Raw genomic sequence first — 23056 nt, 5'->3', positions numbered from 1 at the left:
TCATTCATTCCGATCCTCACGTTTACATTAATTTTGGGATAACCACACAGAATAATATCGAAAACGATTCCTGCATAGATAATTCAATTTTCGGAGTACCTGAAAATTTCGTCCATTTGCCAATTGGATTTTGTTAAAATCGTTAATAACTCGAAATCTAATAAACTTTTTTTAAAATATGATTGCATAATCAGGTGTGCGCAACTCGTTACGTTATGTATGTTGCGATCCCACAAGCTTACAGTTTCTTTTTTTTAAATATATTGGTATCTTATTCTAATTTAGTATATGTCCTAAGATAAATATTAAAGTAGTGTTTAGGTGGATATGATCAATTGAAAACCATAGAAAATAGTTTGAGGAATTATTATTTTTTTTATTGTATTATTTTGTACATAACAAGTTCGAAGAGTAAAAACATTACAATACTTGGAACGCTTCACATATTGCTAATGGAAACAAACATAATACAATAATTATTTAATCTGTTTTGGATTATTTCCCGCGACATCAATTCGCGTTCAGTAAAATTCTTTTCACTCTGCATTTTAATGTCTCTTTTATATATATATGTATAGATTTATTTATTATATATAGTATATACAATTGTGCGATAGAATTGAATTAGTAGTACTATGTACAAATTATTTACAGACATTGAATATTCTGATTTGGGGGGATAAACTTAAAGAGTATTTTTTTTTACTTAAACGTTAAGTAGATTCTGTTTAACGGGAATAGAATAGGTCAACGAAAAGAAAAATAGAGATACGAAGAGAGAGAGAAAAAGAAAAACCGCAATCGCCTAAGTTATATTAAAAAAAAATATATATGTACTATTTGTAAAAGTAATTGTTCAGTCGATACCTGCTTGGGGGAATGTATCAAGTCAATTAAAAACAAATAATAATAACATTATTTACAATCACAAAAATATATAAAATTAATTATCACATTCTAATTTCGGATTCGTGGGTTAAAGGATGATGAGGGCGAAGCTACGAGACGGTCATGCACGAAATCAGCTGTTGACAGAGCTGGTGATAGACCTGGTGGTCGCCGGAGATGCGCCTCATCTTCAGTCCTTTCGAATCCTTCTGCTTGCAGACGATCTTCAGTTCGATCTGGACGCCCCCCTCGAACTGAAGACTGATTTTGTCCGGCAGCGAGTCGCAAGCCTTCGCGCTCATCTGGTGACTGCTGATCGTCCTCTTCACCATGTCGAGGATGTCCGTACTCTCCAGCTTCGAGCACACCTCTGACAGTTCGAACTCGAAATCGCTGACGAAATCCGGACTCTTCTCGGTGAAGTTACGTATCATCTGGAAGTTGTTCGCGCCGGCGTTTGCCAGTTCCTGCTGGATCTTTTCCATATCTGTGGGCCGGTTCCGCATTTCTGAATGGCTGCTCTGCGTGTTGCTGCTGGATCCGGGACTTTGGTTACCGATGCTGAGACTATCGTTCGATAAGCTATCGTCCGAATAGCAGGAGGACTTGTCCGAGTTCCTTCTCAGTGAAAACTCCTCACCGGTCATCTCCACGGTCTCGTTCGAACTCTTCCTGCCGATACCTTTGGTTATCGAGGGTTGGTTTTCAAGCGGTTTTGAAATCAGAAATGATGGCAGCATCTTCACCGAAATCTTGTGGTTCTCCAAGCTATCCATGGAATCTTCGGAGGTGTCCGATCCAGCCACTAACGTCACTTCACTACCTGCAAGACGATATAACAACATTGGTTATACAGATGGCAAAAATAAACGTAAATTAAATTACCTTGAACGTCGGTTACGGAGATCTGAGGATGGCCAACCGAAGTGATCTGGTCCAGCTTCTGGAGGGAATGCATGTGTGGCGGCAGCTCTTCCTGGATCATGTCCAATCCGGGACTGCCCGGATTCGAGATCGGCGAGTTCGTCAGGCTCCGGTGGTTATGAATGTTCAGCATGTGATGCATGTGGTGGGTTTGATGCAAATAGTTTGGCTGAAATCCAAGCAAATGCGGTATTAATTTAATACGAGAACAACGCACACATCCGAAACGTGCATACCTGGTTTTGCATATAAGGCTGGTAACTCGAACTTCCACCACTCAAATCCAATTTCGCGTCTTCCTGAAGCCTAGCTTCCAATTGAATATTGCTAGGTGTTCCTTGCGTTATCGAACCGCCAACACCAGTATTTAAACCGCTTATACCTAAGCAATTAATTATATTTATATCTGAATGCTATTAAAGTAATACAAACTACATACCTTGAGTAATTGAGGATATACTATTAGGTTGTATGCTGTTATAGAAGACAGGAGAAGTTCCTGGACTATTTAGATTGCTTAAGATGGGTGAATTGTTACCCGAATATAAGCTCAAAGGTCCGTAGAAAGCAGAGTGATGGATGGGAGAGCCCAAACCTCCGCTGCTATTTGTGTAAGGCGACATATTTCCGGAATGAAGTGGACTATTGCTATAACTTCTGCTGGTGTCGTATCTGCACGCAAGTAAAGTCAAATTAGTTTATTTAGAGTTAAAATATGCAGACTATATTATACCCGTAATTGTTCTGCGTCACTAACACCGAAGAGCTCTGACCGTTGAACAGGTCGCTACCTGAAGGCAACTGAGAATCTCTGTATTTCTGCAAATCTACGGTGTCAGTGCTGTTCGAAAACAATTGATGTATGGGTGAGGTGGTCGTCTCGGCTAGGCACCGTTGATCCGACACCATCTGATGAATAGGAGATCCTGCAACAGCGGAAGCATAGATTTAGTTCTCACTGTAAAATTAATAATAATCCCACGTCATACCAGGAATCGATCGCGGCGGACTGGATCTGGTGGCCAAACCCCGTTGTAACCTTTGACATTCCTGCTGAGGAGTGGAGGGGCTCAGTGTCCGAGACCCCGAAGCTGATCCCTCGCTGCCTCTGCGAACAGGACTAAATCTCTCCATCGACTTCTGCTCGCGTCCTGCACAAGTAGTCAATTACAATTAGCAGGAGTTCGATTATAGATGCTTCGAAAGTAAACCACACTATACTACTACCACTTTAAATGTTCACATCTCAAAATACGTATACATATAATTACCTGAATTACACTCTTGTACAGTCGGCAAATGCGGTTTGGCAGCATGACGCGAGTGCTTTCGCGTTGGTGGCAACATGTTCGGCATATAATTGCGCTTCATACGTGCCTCTACTTCCATTACAAGCTCAGGTGAAATCACTACATCAAACATGCAAAACAACAACAAAAAAAAATAGGAAAAAAATAATAATAACGAAAATAAAATATAAACGTAAAAATAAAAATTAGAACAACAAAACGGTAACGACTTGTGCAATAATAAATAAATAAATCTGCATGCTATGAGTGAAAATGATAACAAGTATAGTCCAATCGTTGAGAGATCAACGAGCATCTCACCAGGTGGGCGTTCCATCACGGTCAGTAGACCGCTACGTCTCGTTCGTCCGCCGGTCGTGGTCGTCGTCTGAAGGGTGTGGACCTCCTCCGGATTAGCCATCGTGTGTCTTTTGGAGTTTCCCCTGCACTGCATGTATCTGGCGACGGCGTAGGGATCGGCCAGTTCATCCAAACCGGGTTGACTGTGTTCAAGTGGAGTGTGGGCCGTGGCACTGCTGAGACTCGCGTTCCCACTCGAACTCGAAGACATGCCCATGTTCAATTGCTCGTGCGATCCGCCCGGTTGACCCCACATCATATGTAGATTAGCACCACCATCTTCGGATCGAAATATTGAATTGGATTGGATTAATCAATTTCGAAATGCATTCTACAAATATTTTCTAACATACCCGAAGCTCTACGACCGAAACCACCGGCGGCATTTAAAACCGTTGGGGGCTTCAGCAGATGCGGGTCCTTTCCACCAAAATTATAGGGACTCTGTTGACCCAATAATGGTAAGTGAAGTGGTAGATTGGTTTGGGGTAACAGGCGAGGAGTGGCACCACTCGGATGAGACATATGTGACATGTAGTGATTTTCAAGAACCTACAACATAGTAATAATTTAGTTACAAGAAATATAAGTATTTCTAACTACAGCTATAATATCAAATATATATAACACATACAAATGTGGGAAAAAGATGTTTGTATTCATTCAAATATAAGTAAATTTAATTACCTGTTCATGAGCTGGATCACCTGGACCAACTGTATGCCGTCTCACTGTTAAATGGTATTTATCTGATGACATGGATGAATTGTAGCTATCGTAGCCCGTGGATGCTGTTGAAGGAACTGTTAAAGAAGTGGTATCATCGCTATTTTCCAATTCCATTTCGCCGAACTGAAAATACGATTGTTAACAATGTCCTGTCCATAATTATACTCATTTCTATTACTTTCTCCAGATGGAGCGAATTTTCTTCGCCGCCCATGAGATAGACGGCAGGAATGGTAGGCATGGAAACAAATGGCGATCCGGCCTCTTCGTTGACAGGCGGTACGATTTCCGGTACAGCCATGACAGCGGATGCGCCTTCGTTGAAGGACCTCCGTCGCTGCTTCACCTCATCCCTGACCGTTCGCAGGCAGTTCTCGTTGAAGCTCTCCCTGCGAACGCACGGCGACGTCGGCAACTCCATCTTATCGCTCGCAACCAGCTCGCCGGACCTGCTACCCACTTCATTGTTCAGGTTCGTCACAAGTTGCTCGTTGAAGGATTCGCTGCGCTCGTTGACGCGGGCTGGTCGCATCTGCTGTTGAAGCGCCGTTTCCTCCATCGAACTGTCTAATGGCGTATCACATTCTATGCTTTGATTGCTGACCGTGCTGCTTGACGCGCTGAGCGATTGCCTGTTCAGCAGCTTCGATTGGAAGTTGATCGTCCTCTGATGGAGCTTGTCAAGCAGCAGACTGTAGATCGCGTAGATGTGATCGAAAGAGTTGCTCTTCAGGCTTTGCAGGATCATGACTCGCGTCATTCCGGGCAGCTGCAGCATGTGCTCGATCACAGTGTTGTTGAGGTGCGTCTCCTTCTCGGGACGGGTGTCCAACAGTTCCGTCCCCCTCAGCCAGAGGTGATTCTGTATGCTCGGCAGACTCAGTCTTTTCTCAGGCTCCACAACAAGCATATGTCTTATCAAATGTTCACATTCTACAACAATAACAAATAATTAGTAAACAGATTATTAAAATAAATCTACCAATGAATATTCAAATTTTATAATCGTATGACATTAATATACCTTGAGTCATGAAGTAGGGAATCCGGAATTTTCCCTCGATGACGATGTTGCGGAGGGCATGCAGCGTTGTGCCGTCGAATGGTAACGATCCACAGACTAATACGTACAAAACTACACCTAAGCTCTGCAAAATTTCAGTAAATTAGTTTTACTTTCCGTATTCCAATTTGTTTTGAATCTAATATTACCCAAATATCGGCTTTGGGGCCGTCGTATTTAAGGCCTTTGAATAGTTCCGGAGCCGCGTACGGCGGAGATCCGCACCAGGTGGAGAGTTGGACATCTGCGGTGAACTGATTGCTGAATCCGAAATCCGCCAGCTTTTCCAAAAACGAAAAGAATATGATTAGTTAATAAGATCAGATGAAAGTTTATTGCAGGTTTTACTTTGATGTTCATGTTGTGATCGAGCAGCAGGTTCTCGGCCTTCAGGTCCCGATGGACGACGCCCTGCGCATGGCAATACCCCACAGCCGATACTATCTGTCGGAAGATTCTCTTCGCTTCAGTCTCCGACATCCTGCCTTTCGCCACCAGATGATCTGCAATATCATATTAACTTAAATTAACAACTACTGCTAATTAAATAGATTTCATTAGTATAATCACCGAATATCTCTCCTTTGCTGGCATATTCCGTGACCATGTAAATAGTCTGATCGGTTTCCATCAACTGGTAGAGTCTGGTGATGTGTGGGTGTCGCAGCTTCTTAAGGATAGCAGTCTCTCGAAATATTTTCGTTAAATTCTCTTCGTCCAGAGCCGTTTTGTCGATTATCTTTATGGCCACCTACAAAAAAAAAACAAGAAACAACATATTTAATTTAACAAATAAATTAATTCATTTTTTCACAAGTAATAACAAATTGTCGCAGCTTTTATGTAAAAACAGAAATGACAAAGCATATGTGAAAGAAAGAGTATAATAATTAGCATCGGAAAAATAATCTTGAACTGAACGAGTCGAAGAAGAAAGCGTATTGTAAGTTTATGCGCGATTAAAATCAGTTCAATTGTGGAACGCAGATATTGTCTGTCCCTCTGAATGTGAACGCGTTTTGGAGTGTGTGTGTGTTTGTATGTTTATTCATGCATTTCCAGTCGTTACAACAATGAGAACATGAACTCGGGTTATTCACGAATCAATGGATTTTGCTTAAGAAAAAAAGTATACTGCATTGAAGAAAACACCGTGTTTACTTCAGTCGATTGCAAAATAATTTCCCTAACGAAAAATCACATCTTTTTTTCAATAAAACTGTAAATTTAACATTGATTCTAATTACTTCTAATTATTTTATTAACGAAAACTCATATATTTGTTGAAAAAAACAAGAGAAAATTTGAATTATATCGTTCTTAAGAAACAACAATTTTAAACTTCCAAAGATATGGACGAAAACGTGTTTATTTTTTTCGATCTCGTACATTGTGCGTGCAATTAACACGTCTTATTTGACTTGAAACCACGTAATTCGATGACCGTCCTATTTTTCTTTTCAACAACACGAATCTGAGAAACGTAATGCTGTAGTAGCTATTGATTCACAAACAAACAAAAAAAAACCGACGAAAAGCGAATCTGAAGTATCGAACGTGTAGATAACAGAAAATATCTATTGTTTCATTCCATTCATCATCATTGGTCCGGTTTATTTTATTATTTCATTATTAATAAATTTTTTTTTCTCAATTTATTTTTAATCCATATCTTCGATTCATTTGTGTGTGTTTTTCGTAATTCAAGAAAACAAATACGGAAAATAAAATCAAAAAAGATACACCAGATTAGATAAACGCGAAGACTGATGTATATTCATAATAGAAAAATAAATGAAAAGAAGTAACAAAAACTATTAGTTTATATAATTTAATAATTATATTAATTTTAATTAAGAAACAAACAATATTTGGTATTTCGAGAAGATGAAGCTATAAATCAGTGTTTCTCAATCCACCTGTCAGCTTACGTAAACGTCAAAAATATTATGTTATAAACAATTGGTACTACAACTAGTCATGCGATTGAAACGTTGAGAAACGTACGATAAATGAATGTTGTGACAACTCCTGAAAACTGGTTTTAGAAGATAATCACAACTAAGCCTTTTGATAAGAACACAATATTATAAATCAATTATATCTATTTATATAAAAAAAAATGTTAATAATAAACAGGGATAAGGCAATTTTTAGAGTATTTCTACTTCTTTTCTCTCGATTTATATAATTATTAGACTGCGGTATCTATTTTTATCAGAATTATTTTGATTGTATCTTTAGACAACCTTGTCATTCTTATTTCAATTAGTTTCAATCAGAAATGGGAACATTCCAACAACAAAAAAAAAAAAATATCATCATATCATATTGTTTACTCAAAAACTAAATTAAGCAGATTTTAAATGCACGTCAAACTTAAATGCGGATTTTCTTCATCGCACGAACGATAAACAAGTTAATCCAATTTGAATATCAGCGAAATAAGTTTTCCCTCTTCGTATATCATTTAATAACAAAAAAAAAATGTGTATATATATATATATGTTCGATCTAAATATTGGGACTAGAAGGCAATGAATTAATTGTAAACATAACTGAGTCACCTCGTTGACCCGATAATGCAAGTTGTTACTCCTCTGTAAGAGCTGGTTACGATTATCTGACTTCAACAGCCGATTAAAACATTTGCTGCACATTTAATTAACATGTTATTATTTAGATACGCTCAAAGCTCGAATGATAATTGTCAAATATGCTGCTTCGATACTGCTTTCATGTACAGTCGAATTCCTTTGGATATTAGCAGGAAATGGTTTGGAGCGCACGGGGCGATTCCTAATTTGATTCGGTTTGGATCAGAGCCAATCAGTCAATATTTATAATAAAAATATTTGTGGATCGATGATGATCAAATATTTGGATTGCGAGTTACATCTTTCTTCGATTACTCTAATTAGTGATGTTAAAAAACAAACAGGTATTGACTATTGTTGAGGCTAAGAAAGTAAGAACGGTGTGCAGGAGCGCGTGCACGTCAAAGCCTAGACGTTATGCAACTCGCGCTCGGAAGATGATGATAACACTTTATGGCAGCTACAATAAAATTAAAACAGAGAGAGAGAGAGGAAAAATAAAACGTTTTTGGAGACGGTTGAGCGGATTACGTGCTGGATCGATTCGAAATTAGTGTATTAACCTGAGCCGATAAATAATGGATGCGATGGCATTGGGATGGAATGAAAGGAGAGAGAGGAGGAAAAAAATCGTACGAGTTTGGTTTTGGAGGAGAGAACTATCGGTATGCTCTCTTGAGAGATAAGTCAGCCGGTTTGATCTAGATTTCGAAAGCGATCTTGACTTATCACCAAAAAATAATACAACAAATATGAAAGGGAATATTAATAATAATGGATGAGAGCGTATCTATTGTGTGTGCGTTTCTCGTCTATGTAGAGCAGTCTGTCTCCGTTTCGTTTCGCGCTGGAAATGCCGATGGAATGTAATGTGTGTGTGTAAATGTGTATTATCTCTCTGAATTGGCGTTTCGGTCGCGTTCTATTATACAACTGAGCGATAATGCGGCTGGCGTGTAGCATCGGAGTCCCAACAATTCCAATAATAATTTCATTGACACTAACAATTTAAACGGCTGACCCGAAGAAGGATAATTGAACGACGACACTCTAGCAACAGCATACGCACTCGTCGGATCGCTGAGATGATGGAGCGAGTCTTATTCACTTGAATATTCAACATCTCTCTATCTGAAACTGGGCTTCTTTTTCTTCTTCTTTGCTTAGGAAAACTAATGCACAGGCCCATAAATCTTCGCGAAGAATGGCTGCGGTATCAATGCTTATTGCCTATTAATAGGTGAAGAAGCACCCGCCGCTCGAGCGCATACACGCACACTTAATGGTACCAATTAGCAGCAGACCCCACACACAAAAAGTGCACTTGGCCTATATTTACTGAGAGACGACATGCAACTTATAGAAACTTTATCCATCGACATTCGAATATCTATTCTTCAAATATTGAATGAAAGACTGCACTTTTAATTCCAATATTTGAAGATGAATATTTCATTATTACTTTTTATGGGACACAACTTTTTTGTTTTTTTTTTAGTTATTCTTAGAATTAAACCAGTGTTTCTTAACTTAATTTTTAACAAGTCACAAAATGACAGCTCACTTCTTGTGTTATATGTTGAATCGCGTTGCAACAAAGCTGAATTAGACTATGAAATTGGTTTACTAATAATTTAGATAATTGTTTTTAAATAATATCATTAAAATATCGGAAAAGAGTAATTTAACTAGAATTTTTAATTTAATTTTTTAAAGATTTTCAAGAAAAAATAAATATTTCATTATTACTTTTTATGGGACACAACTTTTTGTTTTTTTTAGTGATTCTTAGAATTAAACCAGTGTTTCTTAACTTAATTTTTAACAAGTCACAAAATGACAGCTGACTTCTTGTGTTATATGTTGAATCGCGTTGCAACAAAGCTGAATTAGACTATGAAATTGGTTTACTAATAATTTAGATCTTTTTTTTTAAATAGTATCATTAAAATATCAGAAACGAGTACTTTTAACACGAATTTTTAATTTATTTTTTTTTTAATTTTCAAGAAACAATAAATATTTAATTATTAATTCATTTTTTTAAGATTTCCAATAAAATGGACTTTAACTTGTAACTGAAACATTATTACTTCAAATAGAAATTAACACTTCAAACATAACATATTTACTATTTGCTTCGAGCATATCTAAATAATAACAAAAGCAACAAGTTTAATATCAGTTCACATAATAGATAAGACACAAACTAGTCTTAGCAAAACCGCAATTATGAAGAATTATTATTTATAATAATCAGTAAAACCAATTGAAAATAATTATTTCTTATTTTTCTAATAGTAATTAACGAATTAAACAACAAATTTATTATATGTTTCAGTGAAATTTAAAGATTAATAAGAACATTTGATATATTCAGACAATTGCATTTAGCAATTAGCAGGGACATGCAATTAGAGTTGAAACTTAATTAAATAAAATGTGAACATACTTTACTGTAGATAAGCGTAAATTGTCTTACCCAAAAACCACAACCATTAAGAGTGAAACAAACATATTTACAGTAGTACTTCTGACAATAAATTAAATTCAAAGTACCGCATCTAACTGGTTCAAGCAGATAATCATAACTAGTTTAATCGAAATACGGAAACTTGATGAAACAAATTTTAATGTCATATTGATTGTCATTAAAATTTTATTGAAGATCTTTGCAAAGCATCATTTGTTTCAAGACTTATTACGAAAATGAGCGTACTTATGCAATAGTAATTTAGACCCACCAGAAAATAGACACTCAAAAAGTTTGGGAATTGAACTATTCGAAAATTGTATTTGTAAACAAAACAGTCGTTTTTGATGGAATTATCAAGGATGTTTCACGTTCAAGAGTTCTTGAACATCTTAACGGCTCTCCGACGGTGACGTTTGTTTGTTTATATAGGCCGTACACTTAACCGGTCGCGGTTCAAACAAATTTAAAAATAGGAAGAACTTTCTAAATTATTGTACATCACCAACAAAAAAAAAAATACAAAAAAAAAGAAAATCTATTTTCGGACCGTAATTTAATTATCAAATAGTATAAAAATACTTTGAAGATGTCTAAAAATACTCGAAACAGTGACGCGAGATTAGAGTCACTTACGAAATCCAAACTTGGGATCATCAATTTGTCAAAATTCGACCAATTACAGTGATGGATGGTTGAGAGCAGTCGCAGAAACAGTGATTTGTTCTCAATTTTTATTTTTTTGCACAACAAAACTTCTCACATTTTTTTTTATTGTTGCTTGATGATTCTCACAATATTTTGTTAAGAGATTGGAGACTTCTTTTTTATATTCACGGTTATTAATTAAGAGAAAAAAAATGTAATTGGTTACATGTGAAAAACAAACGAGTCACTTCCCACAACGCCTTCTTCCTTCCACCTTTCTCGAGTGCCTTATTAATTAATTAATGCGAGGAATAGTCAGATTTTGGAATAGATCCACATTCTAATTTCGATGCAATGCGAATTTCACGAAGTTTACTGCATAGGTAAAGAGTAACAATAGCAGAGCGGAGTGTATAAAATCTATTACAAAAAAAAATATAGGAGCTATATTTAAAATACGTTTATTATACTACTATAGCGAATCTGCGGAATTGTACTTACTATAAATACGCGAAAAACGTATTGAAGGTTGGGCAATAATGAATGCATTGTTTTTTAGTGTGAGAGTCCAGAAATCGTAAATCTTAATTCCAAGCGAATTTTAACTGAAAATCTACTATTTTATAATCTTTTCTAAATACTTTAGATAAAATGAAACATACTTAAGATATGATTAGCATTGTGCATTGTTTGATGAAATTTAAACACTGCAAGTTGACTAAAAATAGATCATAAATAAGACTGAACCAAATGTATAAAATTTAAATCTGGGTTAGGTTAAAATTATTATAAACATTTGCAATTTAAAATATTTACTGCAAATAGTAAAAGGCTATGAAACTTAATATACGTTTGCTAAACGAAAAACCAATTAAACTATCGTAAATTTGCAAACTGTTCAATTTTTCTCTAAATATTTTCAAAGCCTACTTTTTGATAAATCAAATAAGAGGTTTTAGTTTTTAGAAATTATGATAAACAAACGGCTGAAGAAAGTGTATCAAAATGATTGTAAACAGGAATTCCGAACGTTTTTAAATTTATTATTACGCGAATACCTGAATTCAAATACGAGTTACTTAATTATGTGCAGTTTTAGCGAATTCGCTCTCTGGCGTGGAGATGTTTTTGCACTTCATACCCATGTAGATAGATACAAGAAATGGGGGCAAACAACAAAAACTAGTCACGAGTAAGCATAATTTCATCGATTAATCCGATTATTATTATTAATTCCTTTTGATTTTCTTTTTCTTCTCCTTTCAATTGAACCGTATTTACTCAATTCTATCGATTTGCTGTTATTACAGTTTCGCACTATTCGATGCATGAACTAACACATTTCATATCCGTCGTGTTTTGTTTTTCCTATGCAAAACACATCGCAGATAAAATAGTAGTGACGTGATTGGAGCGCAACGTCCAGAAAATTAATTATACAAAGACTACAGTTTATGATCTTATTACTCATTTACCTTAAATGCAACAATTCTCATTAGATAATCATATAATTTCTTATCATATCAACTTTAACTTACATATTCAATGTTTAATGTATCTTTCATAGTTTTGGAGATATACAGCAAAAACTAAAGACATTTCGATACTTCTAAATTTGAGAGCTTACTTTACTTAATGAATCTTTAATTGGTATATTTAACCTGCAGTTTGCAGATTTCGAAATACGCGTTAAAATATTATTTTTTTTTCCGTTACTTTAATTTTCACAATTTATTACTCACTTAAATCAAATTATTATTATAAACTTTGCACGATACTTAACTAATTATTTCTTTGTTCAATATTGAAATGAAACAACAACAATAATTCGTCTTTGTGTTGCAAAACCGCAGTTTACATCATCCGGACCGACGAAGTTTCCTTCACACATCAAGAAGGCGTCTTGATTAGAATAACATCTGCCATTTTTTTTGTTGCTATTTAAATATGACTATATATATTACTCAATTATGACAGTCCTTCCAAAACTTTTATGGAAATCAATACAATACAAATGCGTATAATATATTCTATTCATTTGAACTAAAAAGTAGTTTCAATTAATCAAAAAATAATAATTATTGAAATAATAAAAAAAAAAGTTCGACTGTCAAATTATGTTATTGTTGTTATTTAAATATAACATATATTTATATAAATTACTCAATTCCAATAAAGCTGTTATAGAAATTAATAGAACGGAAATGCTTATAATAAGATTTATTCATTTGAACTAAAAAGAAATTTAGATTATTCGAAAAATTATAACTGTCAAATCTATTGTCAAAAATTGTTTTGCTTGAACTACTTGATATTATTAAAAAAATAATAAATATTTCTATATTTTATCAATTGAAAAAATGTCGTAAAATAAATAGTGATCTAATTAATAATTGTAAACTAATATAAAAGAATTTCGCGTATTTATTGTTTTTAATTGTTTCCTTATCGACAAATTACATTTTGTCAGAAAATTGCTTGATTTCTTTTAGGTTTATAATACTAGTTAAAAATATTTTTTTATATAATAAATTTGTAATGATCGAACAATTAAGTTAATGACAACCAGCAGATTAATTACGTCTTGCAAGAATATGAAAAACATGCAAAATATAATAGATAAAGTACACACTTTTATTGTTAAAATAAGATAATCAAAACCTATATTTCTTTCTTTAATGACGTGGATGTACAGAGTTTGCGGTCGTACGGAAACTCCGGTTAATAAAAGACAAAAAGAGAATTTTCCTATAAGTTACCGATTGATGCGTTTATTCAGATTATACAGGGTGAGAAAAAAAAATCTGTTAGAGTAAAAAAAAAAGGTTAACAGGAATTTTCCGATGGGAAAATTCGATGTCGTCAGTCGACCGGCTAATTGGAAATGCAATTAAAGTGAAACGAAAAAAAGGAAGCCACACACATCCATTTAAATGTCCCCCAAAAACAAATAAAAATACGTCTTTGCTGCGTTGCAAAATGTAAAAAAAATAATGACCGATAAACGATCGTTTGCTAGCCTCTAGTAACAATTTAACATTTTCTAAAGTATCATAGGTCATTGCGAATGTATAAGTAATCGAAAAAATAAATAAATAAATAAATAAGTAAGTAATAACAACGAGCATTAAATTGCGTTTCACAAACGCTCAGAGAGAAGGAGAAACGAAACACTACTTTTTTTCAAATATTATCGCGATGTCCACGTCCTTATTTTTTTTTCGCATAAATAGAGCCATAAACTAATTATCGACTTTTCATATTTGCAATTACATACATTCTATATACTTATTTTTTTTTGTAGTGTTGTTTCGATTCATTCCGTTTGTTTTGACCAGTCGAACCCGAGAGTTTATCTAATCTAATCCCCCTCAATTGTGTGTATGTGTGCAAATCTTATCAAGGCCCTCCCCGAAAAAGCAAATAAGGAGAGAACCTTCGCATTCGGCAGTGTGCAATTGTTATCAAAGTCATCAGAGAGAAAAAAAAATTACATTCATTTATTTATTTTTTTCCTCTTATAAAATCATTCTCATTATTATTACGCTTTCGGCTAAAATCTTGGAAGTAGGTCAGTTCATTTGCAGAATCGTACGTACTTCATTACTTATTCCGATTATGACCATTAGTTAATTTCGCAACTCATGAATCGCTTATTTTTTTTTTTAAAGTTCAATGTCAACTCAACTGCACTTATACAATATATTTTGTTTCGTTCGGACAACTTTAAATACTAATTAAGACAGGTATTTACTGTGAGGGGAAAAAAAAACTGAACAATTATGCGTTTGAATCGATTCACGTTGACAGCGTGAAAGAGAGAATCGAGTGAGCGAGAAATTGAAAACGCGGCACTGACGTAACGAAAATGTTGACATTTTCAGATTATCATCATATTTTACATAAATTTATTTTTTCAATTTAGATCATTAGAATTCGGTTTAGAAATTTTCCGGTTATTTACAAATGGTTTGACTTGCACAACTCGGGTAAGTAACTTCAATGATATTCGGTTAATTGATTAATTGAGTATAATCAATTGCATTCGGTGGAGGCGCCCTCTGTACTACACACATTTTTTTTTATAGAGTCGCAAGGTTATTTGATTCATATTTTATTATACCGTCATTTATTGAGAAAACAGCACTTTTGATTGAAATTTTAATCATTCAAACAAATATATTCAAAAATCGCATTGAAATTGATATTTTGTCATGACCAACCATTTTATTATTATCTATTGTATAATTAATATGTATATTTGTTAGATCTACAACTTTCCTCTTAATTATTACAAATGATATTTCATGTATCCATCAAATATACAAACAGATACTTGTGAATATTTAGAATAACTTGTGGAATATTCCGAAGAATGGCTACACTTTAAACCGTATGGTTGCGTCTATTTTAACACCACTTAACAGCCTTCTTCCGCCCCTAAATATTTCATAAAACTTAGATAAAGAAACGGTTGCATTTTCTACAAGCTCAAAACTGATTTCCTTACCTCCCATACAGCCCCTTTTTGAAATGAACACATGTTTGTATTATATAATTTAGTCTTAGTTAGGGGGCTGAACTTAGAAGCTATTTAGAGGGTACAACGAAGAAGATATTATTAGTTGGAGAGCCAAAGGAAGAGCACTGTCTTCCTAATTACTAACTTAAGAGGATATTGTAACTCTTAGTTAATAATCCATGAGATCAAGTATTGTATAGTTAACTTCTCAATAAAAACTCTGATGTGAATAATAAAACTAATTAAGAATATTGCATTTAATATTCATAAACCCCTCTATGACTCCACAACTAGGAGATAATCCCGGGACGCAACAATTTTGTATAAATCTCAAGCTCAAAATTGATTTCCTTACCTCTTGTGCAGCCCCTTTTTGAAATGAACACATGTTTGTATTATATAATTTAGTCTTAGTTAAGGGGCCAAATTTAGAATTTAGAGGGTTCAACGAAGAAGATATTCTTAGTTGGAGGGCGAAAAGAAGAGCACTGTCTTCCTAATTACTAACTTAAGATTAGATTGTAACTCTTAGTTAAAAATCCATGAGATCAACTATTGTATAGTTGACTTCTCAATAAAAACTCTGATGTGAACAATAAAACTAATTAAGAATATTGCATTTAATTTTCATAAACTCCTCTAAGATTCCACAACACGACAATTTTGTATAAATCTGAGTTTAAAGTCGACAAATTTTTGCCTTGAAGATGGAATTCCGCTGCAAACCATCTGTTAGTAAAAACGACCTAATAAAGAGTTAGCAAACAAGATATCTAAATAAACGTTCATTGTCAATTCAATAAATTTCAAAAAAAATTAAAAGTTCAATAAATCTTTGCTTGAAAAATACACCTACATTCCGATAGCAAACAAAACAAACTTGCGACGATTCCCAAATACGACAAGTTGAATGACCATGAGAACAATATTCGAGGTTTCTTTTCATTGCGCGAGAAAATCCGAAACGAAATAAGTTCATTGAAGAAGACACGAAACAAAATTTATAAAACAAAACCAAAAACATTCACTTGGAAAGCCAGGATCGTCACCTTAATTGCTTCCGTTTCGTAAATTGGGAACATGCGTTCTCTTCGTGCCCCCGAAGAAATGCATTCATTTGTTTAATTACTTGGGTTTGTTTTGTTTTCCACCGTAATTGGAGAAACAAAAACAAAACTAAACAACGCGACCTTCAATAAAATAATTTAAAAAAAACAACAACGGTTATTGATAAATGCTCAAAATAATAACGAGTTTAAAGTAAAATTATTCTTCGAATTAACCAAAAGTTTATTTCAGTTCAGAGTTTGCAAAATGTAGATTATGTTGTGTTTTTTTTTAAATTCTCTCTAATGAAATAACGAAACGTAAATGTTTGATTTATTTCAATCGTCGACCTTTGAGTCAAACCGAAACACAATCGCGCACCGTTTCGCCAATCGTCCAAACAATTAATTACGCGAAAAAAATATTTCTGCTCTGAGTCATTTCGCTTAGGTTAGCTTAGGTGATTAAGACTCGGAAAAATTACGCGAAGTTTCGATACCCGGAATAGATGCTGTTATATAATTAAACGCTAGACAAAACGTCGGTTGGTCCCTTACTATGATTATTATATTTTTTTTCGCAATTGCATGAAATGTCGTGTATTTCCTTGTTTAGGAAACTCTGCTACAGTTGTGCAGTTAACTGAAGTGTACCCAAGGTTATTTCAATAAGATTATAATACATAACTCTTTAGATTAGACCCGAAATTATTTCGATGTTCGGGTTAATGTTTATCTATTGATATTTGTTTTGAAAAAAAAAAAAAGAAAATTTGAATTTGCTTTGACCTACGGCTTCTGACTTGATAATCACATGTAAAATGTTTCGGCTTAATGGACCACATTTTTCTTCGACAAATTCGAAGAGATTACGAAGACTACGTCATTAGTATAATTCATAAAAATCACATTTTCATTTGATGTCCTAAAACCGAACAAACATCTTAAGTTTGAATAATACTGAAAAAATAGATAATTACATGAAAAGTGATCATAATAAAATCACGAGATTAAAGATGTACAAAATGTTCAAATTTCTTAAAACAGAACAAACATCTTCAGTTGAAAGAAGAATACCGAAAAAAAAAATGTTCACAAGAACAACAGCAACAAAAATTTGTTGTGGTTTTTAGAGTTGGAAAGAGAAGGATCCAAAACGAAATCGATTTGTTGTCTGCTGTAATTGAGTCATAAATTTTCCCGCTGCAAAACTGTATGACAAGCAAAATGGGATAATTTTGATTTTTGCTCGGCCGAGGGAAAAGCGTCATAAATTACAGGTGTCAGGTGATTTTGCTGTCGGATTCAATTAAGACCTTGATTAACGTCGCGCCAATACATCTAATTTTCTTATGCAGTTTTATTTACCGAAAAGATTGCTGCTTATTTAGATTAAATAAAATTAGTGTAGATATTTAGAAAACGCTTCAAATGTAATTTACTAGTCAATGAATTTTCTGTTTCCTTCAATGTGAATTAATATTTCATAAACTATTTGTTGTATTATAAATATTGAATGAACAACAAAATCTTAATTACAATCACTGCAAATTGTAGCACGTTTCAAAGTGTACTCAAGTAATATCAAAACTAAGTTTTATTGTTTTGCCCAAAAAAACAACAATAGTTTGATAAGTTTCTCGAAAGTTTATTATCGACGGATTTCACCGAATTATTACATTATCTCGGCCAAAACAACCTATGCAAATTAAATTCCAACTTTGTTGTAGGAAAATTGAAGTACTCGAGTTTACCCAAAAAAAAAACATAAAAATTCGCTCATGTAAATATTCTACTCAAAATGTATTCAATTCCTAATTGAAAATAAATAACAGAAATTCTACGTTAACCCTAAGAGTTTTCTTGTATAACCGAAAATAAATTGCTTAAAGTTTATGAAGACATTTAATTATGATTACTTGCGTAAGTACAAGTAATTTGTTGTGCAAATATTGTTACTTGACACGTAACATCAGTATAATTTCAAAATATTGAAAATCAGTTATATAAATATTTAACAACAATTACAACACTGCGCTTTTAAGATCAAACTGAAACTATTACTTAATTTCAGTTTTATTTTTTTTTTATAACATAATTTGGACGGTGGAATTAATAAAAATACTTTATTAAAATAAAATTGGATGTACTCCAAAAAACTATGCATCAAAGATCTCGCACATATCTGAATTACGTAATCTGTTTTCGCCACCTATTATCATTAGAACGTCTCCTTTCTTACAAGATTTGTTTCTTAAAAAAAAAATTATGTGTGTGTGTGCAACTCGAAGTTTGAACGCAAACGATTCTCTTCATTACGCGATTCGTCGAAAATCCCTATCGCAAATCTGCTCTAATCTAAATCTGAATGCATTTTTTATATAATTAGATTTTCGATCCGGGACACGAAAAATGCAACAGCAATTGTGAATAAGGAATAAAGTAAAAATAGTTTCATTTTCCGCGAGTTGCGGAAGTGAAAAACGCATCTAATTACGGCCCTTACATCGTCGCTGCTTTATTTTCTCCCACTCGACCACCCTCGAACAGCGTTTATGCAAAAAAGAAAATACCGATCGGCGGACGGAGAAAGATTCGATTTTAGTTTAACCCTTCCACATTATTAATTTTCTATTATTTTTTTTTCATATTCCTCTGTTCACAAATTTGAAATGGTAATGTGCCCTACGACCTGGCGCTGCTTCCTAACAAATGGCGTTTGTTTTTAAAATATACAGGGTGATTCACTGCGGGATACAAAGGCAGCGGCAGGAATCGAGTGGGCTTTGTGTCATTGGTTTGGAGCGAAATTTATCGAGGTTATGCATCATAAAGCATTTCGAAGTCAGTTAGCGAACGCTCGCCAAATTCACACGAAACTCCTTCATGTGGAAAACATGAATAATCCTTGCTACTTTATTTATTAACGTTATTGCTGCTATTACGCTCTGCATGTACATTGGGCTTACGTTTAGGAGTAATTGAAAACTTGCTTATTGATCCAAAGAATAAAATTAAGTTTCTTGATTTAAAAATTACATTCAGAAATCTACAAATTAATCTTAATTTGACTTAAACTTAAGTAAATTACAACACTTATTAAAACTGTCAAAAATATTTTAGCCATAATTACATGAAATTTAATTTTAAATATTTAAAAAAAAAACATAATTTAAGTACTTGAAAAACTGTCAACTAAGTCACAATACTAGTTAAACTGTCATTATCTGTCAATTAACTGTCATTAACTGTCAAAAAAGTTTTAACCTAAATTACATATAACTATCAATTTTGAAAGTCAACAAATTATAAATGTAGTTTCTATATAGATAAAGAATAAGTGAAATAAATGAACAAAAAATAAATTACATAATTATACCATGAGATGCATCGAATTCACAACAAATTAATAAACTAGCATAATTGTCGCGTTCGCTAATAATTCTTTCTTCGAAACTTGCGTACATTATTCGGTATCACAGCAAAGAGAGAACATGCACACACAAACAAGTCATTTAACGTACACAGAGTGAATCACACTATCGGAAAATCAAGTGGGTATATGTCATTACCATAAAAGCGGATTGAATATGCAAGAAAATTTATATGTAATGCATTTTAATGCTGTTTTTCTCTCCTCTCCCAGCAAGTGTTAATTTTTATATCCTTGTACAGCGATAACCTATTTTATTGAAAATTAATTTTCTCTTACGTGCAAAACGCTCCATGCCGCAATAACTTCAATTAAGTTTGCAGTTTACTTTTCCATTTTCAAATCAAATAGAGTTTTTGCAAAGAAATAATTAATATTAATAATTGTAATTGTTAAAAGCAATCCGAAGATATTACCGATTTGTGAATCATGTTTCAATAAAATATAGTTATTTCAGGGGATTCTGTACGAGGAAGTAAAATTCACCAAAAGCCACAGGAAATACCCATCCACAATAATAGACCAGATGCGTATAGTGTTACACGGAAACGAAGACAGGGGAATATCTCTACATCCGTCAAGAGTTTAACAAAAGACTGCTTTTCCCTTAAGATAAACTCTATTTCAAAAATCTCGTGTAACTTAATATTCAAATACAAATTTAGTATTCCAATATTAGAGAAACTAAATAATATATTTAAATATATGGATATTTCATTTGAACATTCGTGGATTTCCAGAAAAACAGTGATTACAGTATTTCTCGATGATTACGTACAGAAATATTAACATTAGATAAGCAAATTAAAACTAAGATTATAGTAAACAATATAAGTGTATACAGAACTTAATGTGATTGTGATAATGTTAAATGCTGAATTTGTGAAATTTTGAATCATTAAAAACCAATTTGTTTTGCGTATTTTTCGTCATACAACACTGTAAATATTGGACATACAAAGGAAAGCTAAATATATAAAGATTGAAATAAATATCTTACTAATTTCTGTAAATTATCAGTGGATTTTGTAAAGTTTTAAAGATTATAAGAAAGCATTAACTTTAAGTACTTCTGTTACACTGTTTACAATACAATTAACATTGAATAAGTAATATAAAGCTAAGACTGTTAGGAAAACTATGAATATGCGTGTACGTAAGAGTTCTTTGTGTGACTTTTGTAATTCGATTTGAAAGTTGAATTTGTGAAATTGTAAGCGTCTAAAAGTGAATTTCTTAATGAGTAAAGCATAATTAATATTCGAAGTAAAGTAATGAGTATTTATGAAAGTTTGTGGATTACCAAAAAAAATCTATCACAAGTTGAATTTGTAACTGAAGTATACATTATTTCGAAGTATTTAAATACGAATATAAGTATGCAAATTAAAGCTATAGAAGAGTAGACAAGTTTCTTGTGACGGAATGATATCTAAATAAGTTCTAAACTACTACAGTGTTCCAGAAAAATAAATACATCTTATATAAACGATTGTTAGTAAAGTAGACACAACAAATTATCATCATGTAGATGCGAATAGAAGTAAAGTGAATGCATATTAATTAAGCTGCGAGAAAAATATAAGCCGTAGTTATCAACAATATGCGTATGTTCTCACTTTCTTCGTGTGTTGCAAAATTAAGATAATTTGATTTAAGCTAAGGAAATCACACTTGAAAATCATGTGACTCATTCATGCAATGTTTACGTTTCTCATATATATATATATTTTTCCTTTCTTTCTTGTTCTACTCTCTTTGTTTGTTTTGCACACCGAATGCGATTAGCCAATTGGGGGGTTCTTATTTAAACAGTAGCAAAAGATTGCTCCTTCGCAGTAATTGTTTGTTTTGTTTTCTGTATGCATGTATAAATTAAATTTGGAGCTACGATTTGAATTCGCGATAACGCTGTTTGATAAAGTACATTATTAGGATTTATTTAATCGCAGATTTATTTATTTATTTATGTTTTTTTTTGATGCTCGGAGTGTGTCGCATCTAGGTTATGTTTATTGAGAATTTACAAAAGGGGGGAACCTTGTTGTGTTTCTCTTTTCGTGCTCTTATCAGTGGCCAGCCAAGGCCTACTACCGCTTGTTAGTTAGTACGACTGCAACTATACTGCCCCTGCGTTTTATGCTCTTAACCTAGTTGACAGGTCGGTTTTTGTTTTCACGTCCTGCTCCGCATTAAGGATATATTAAAAAGGATGCATGAGAGCGTGCGACGGAGGACTTTGATTAATCTTCCTACAATGCTCTTTCTTCGCAGCCTTCTTTCGTTCGTTTACGTTTTGTTTTTGTTGTGTTTTATATTTTTTTTTTCCCTTAGTATGTGTATGCGTGTTTTTCGCTTGTTTTGTTTCTGTCCCTGTCCAATCATAAGCAGTGTTTACCTTAGTCTTGGTCACTATGTGCGTTGCCAGTTTAACGACGGCGAAATTTCCCTTGCCGATGGTCTTCTCGAGTTCGTAGTAGCCCACACGCACCAGCTTCTCCACCGTGCACTGCTTTTGGGACATTTTCACGGTTTGGATGTTACCGCAAAACTGGATTTCGTCCCGGGAACCGACCTCCGATCACTCTGGCTTCATGGGACAGGAAGGCACCACTCGCACTCTCGCACCTCTTTCAGCAAATCTGTTTCGTTTTTGCGTGTGTCTGGTCTACACGACGGCTACTGGATGGTACAATACGTGCGAATCCCGATGTTGTCATACTGCACACTGATCGAATGCACCGCTGCACCTCCAGATACCGCCACCTCACGTGCTCTAAGATCCCACCACGTTTAGGAAAATTCTTCATCGTGATATATAGGCAACACACATTACGCCAACATTCAAAAACAGGTTCTGCATACGCATGATGCATCATATCATAAAATTATCGTGGCCGACCATTTTATTATCATCTATTCTATAATTAATATGTATATTTGTTAAGTCTATCACTTTCCTCTTAATTATTACAAATTATATTTAACGTATCAACCAAATATACAAACGGATACTTGTTCGTGCCTTAACAGCCTTCTTCCGCCCTTAAATATTTGGGTAGGATCATAAAACTTAGGTAAAGA

The 23056-nt window shown here is 33.8% G+C and overlaps 1 protein-coding gene across 2 annotated transcripts; it reads right to left on the bottom strand.

The window, feature by feature from the left end:
- Positions 1 to 362: 362 nt before the first annotated feature.
- On the bottom strand, positions 363 to 22738 carry LOC108566387 (serine/threonine-protein kinase SIK3 homolog). 2 transcript variants are annotated; one of them, XM_017926239.1, is made up of 16 exons: positions 22371 to 22738; positions 5824 to 6004; positions 5602 to 5756; positions 5403 to 5534; positions 5215 to 5338; positions 4369 to 5123; positions 4149 to 4313; positions 3815 to 4013; positions 3423 to 3740; positions 3084 to 3221; positions 2802 to 2963; positions 2546 to 2738; positions 2252 to 2484; positions 2049 to 2194; positions 1774 to 1981; positions 363 to 1711 (listed from the first exon to the last, which is right to left on the bottom strand). In XM_017926239.1, the coding sequence occupies exons 1-16, from the start codon at positions 22494 to 22496 to the stop codon at positions 999 to 1001; spliced, it is 3948 nt and encodes a 1315-aa protein (XP_017781728.1). In that variant the 5' UTR covers positions 22497 to 22738; the 3' UTR covers positions 363 to 998. The 2 variants fall into 2 exon arrangements, with proteins under 2 accessions (XP_017781728.1, XP_017781730.1); XM_017926241.1 differs by lacking the exon at positions 3084 to 3221 and having other exon boundaries at positions 22371 to 22736.
- Between the last annotated feature and the right edge of the window lie 318 nt (positions 22739 to 23056).

This window comes from Nicrophorus vespilloides, unplaced genomic scaffold, assembly GCF_001412225.1.
Source record: "Nicrophorus vespilloides isolate i.1.1-1 unplaced genomic scaffold, Nicve_v1.0, whole genome shotgun sequence".
Taxonomy (NCBI): domain Eukaryota; kingdom Metazoa; phylum Arthropoda; class Insecta; order Coleoptera; family Silphidae; genus Nicrophorus; species Nicrophorus vespilloides.
Note: the sequence above shows the minus strand (reverse complement) of the source record. Positions and strands in the feature narration are given on the sequence as shown.

Bases quoted from the DNA above. Each gene is read 5' to 3' on its own strand.
- LOC108566387 (XM_017926239.1), bottom strand. From the start codon at position 22,496: ATGTCCCAAAAGCAGTGCACGGTGGAGAAGCTGGTGCGTGTGGGCTAC. The intron at 4,014-4,148 runs GTAATTAAATTT...ACTATGTTGTAG, and splicing joins GTGATCCAGCTCATGAACAG to GTTCTTGAAAATCACTACAT. The intron at 3,222-3,422 runs GTGAGATGCTCG...TGTTTGATGTAG, and splicing joins CGTGATGGAACGCCCACCTG to TGATTTCACCTGAGCTTGTA.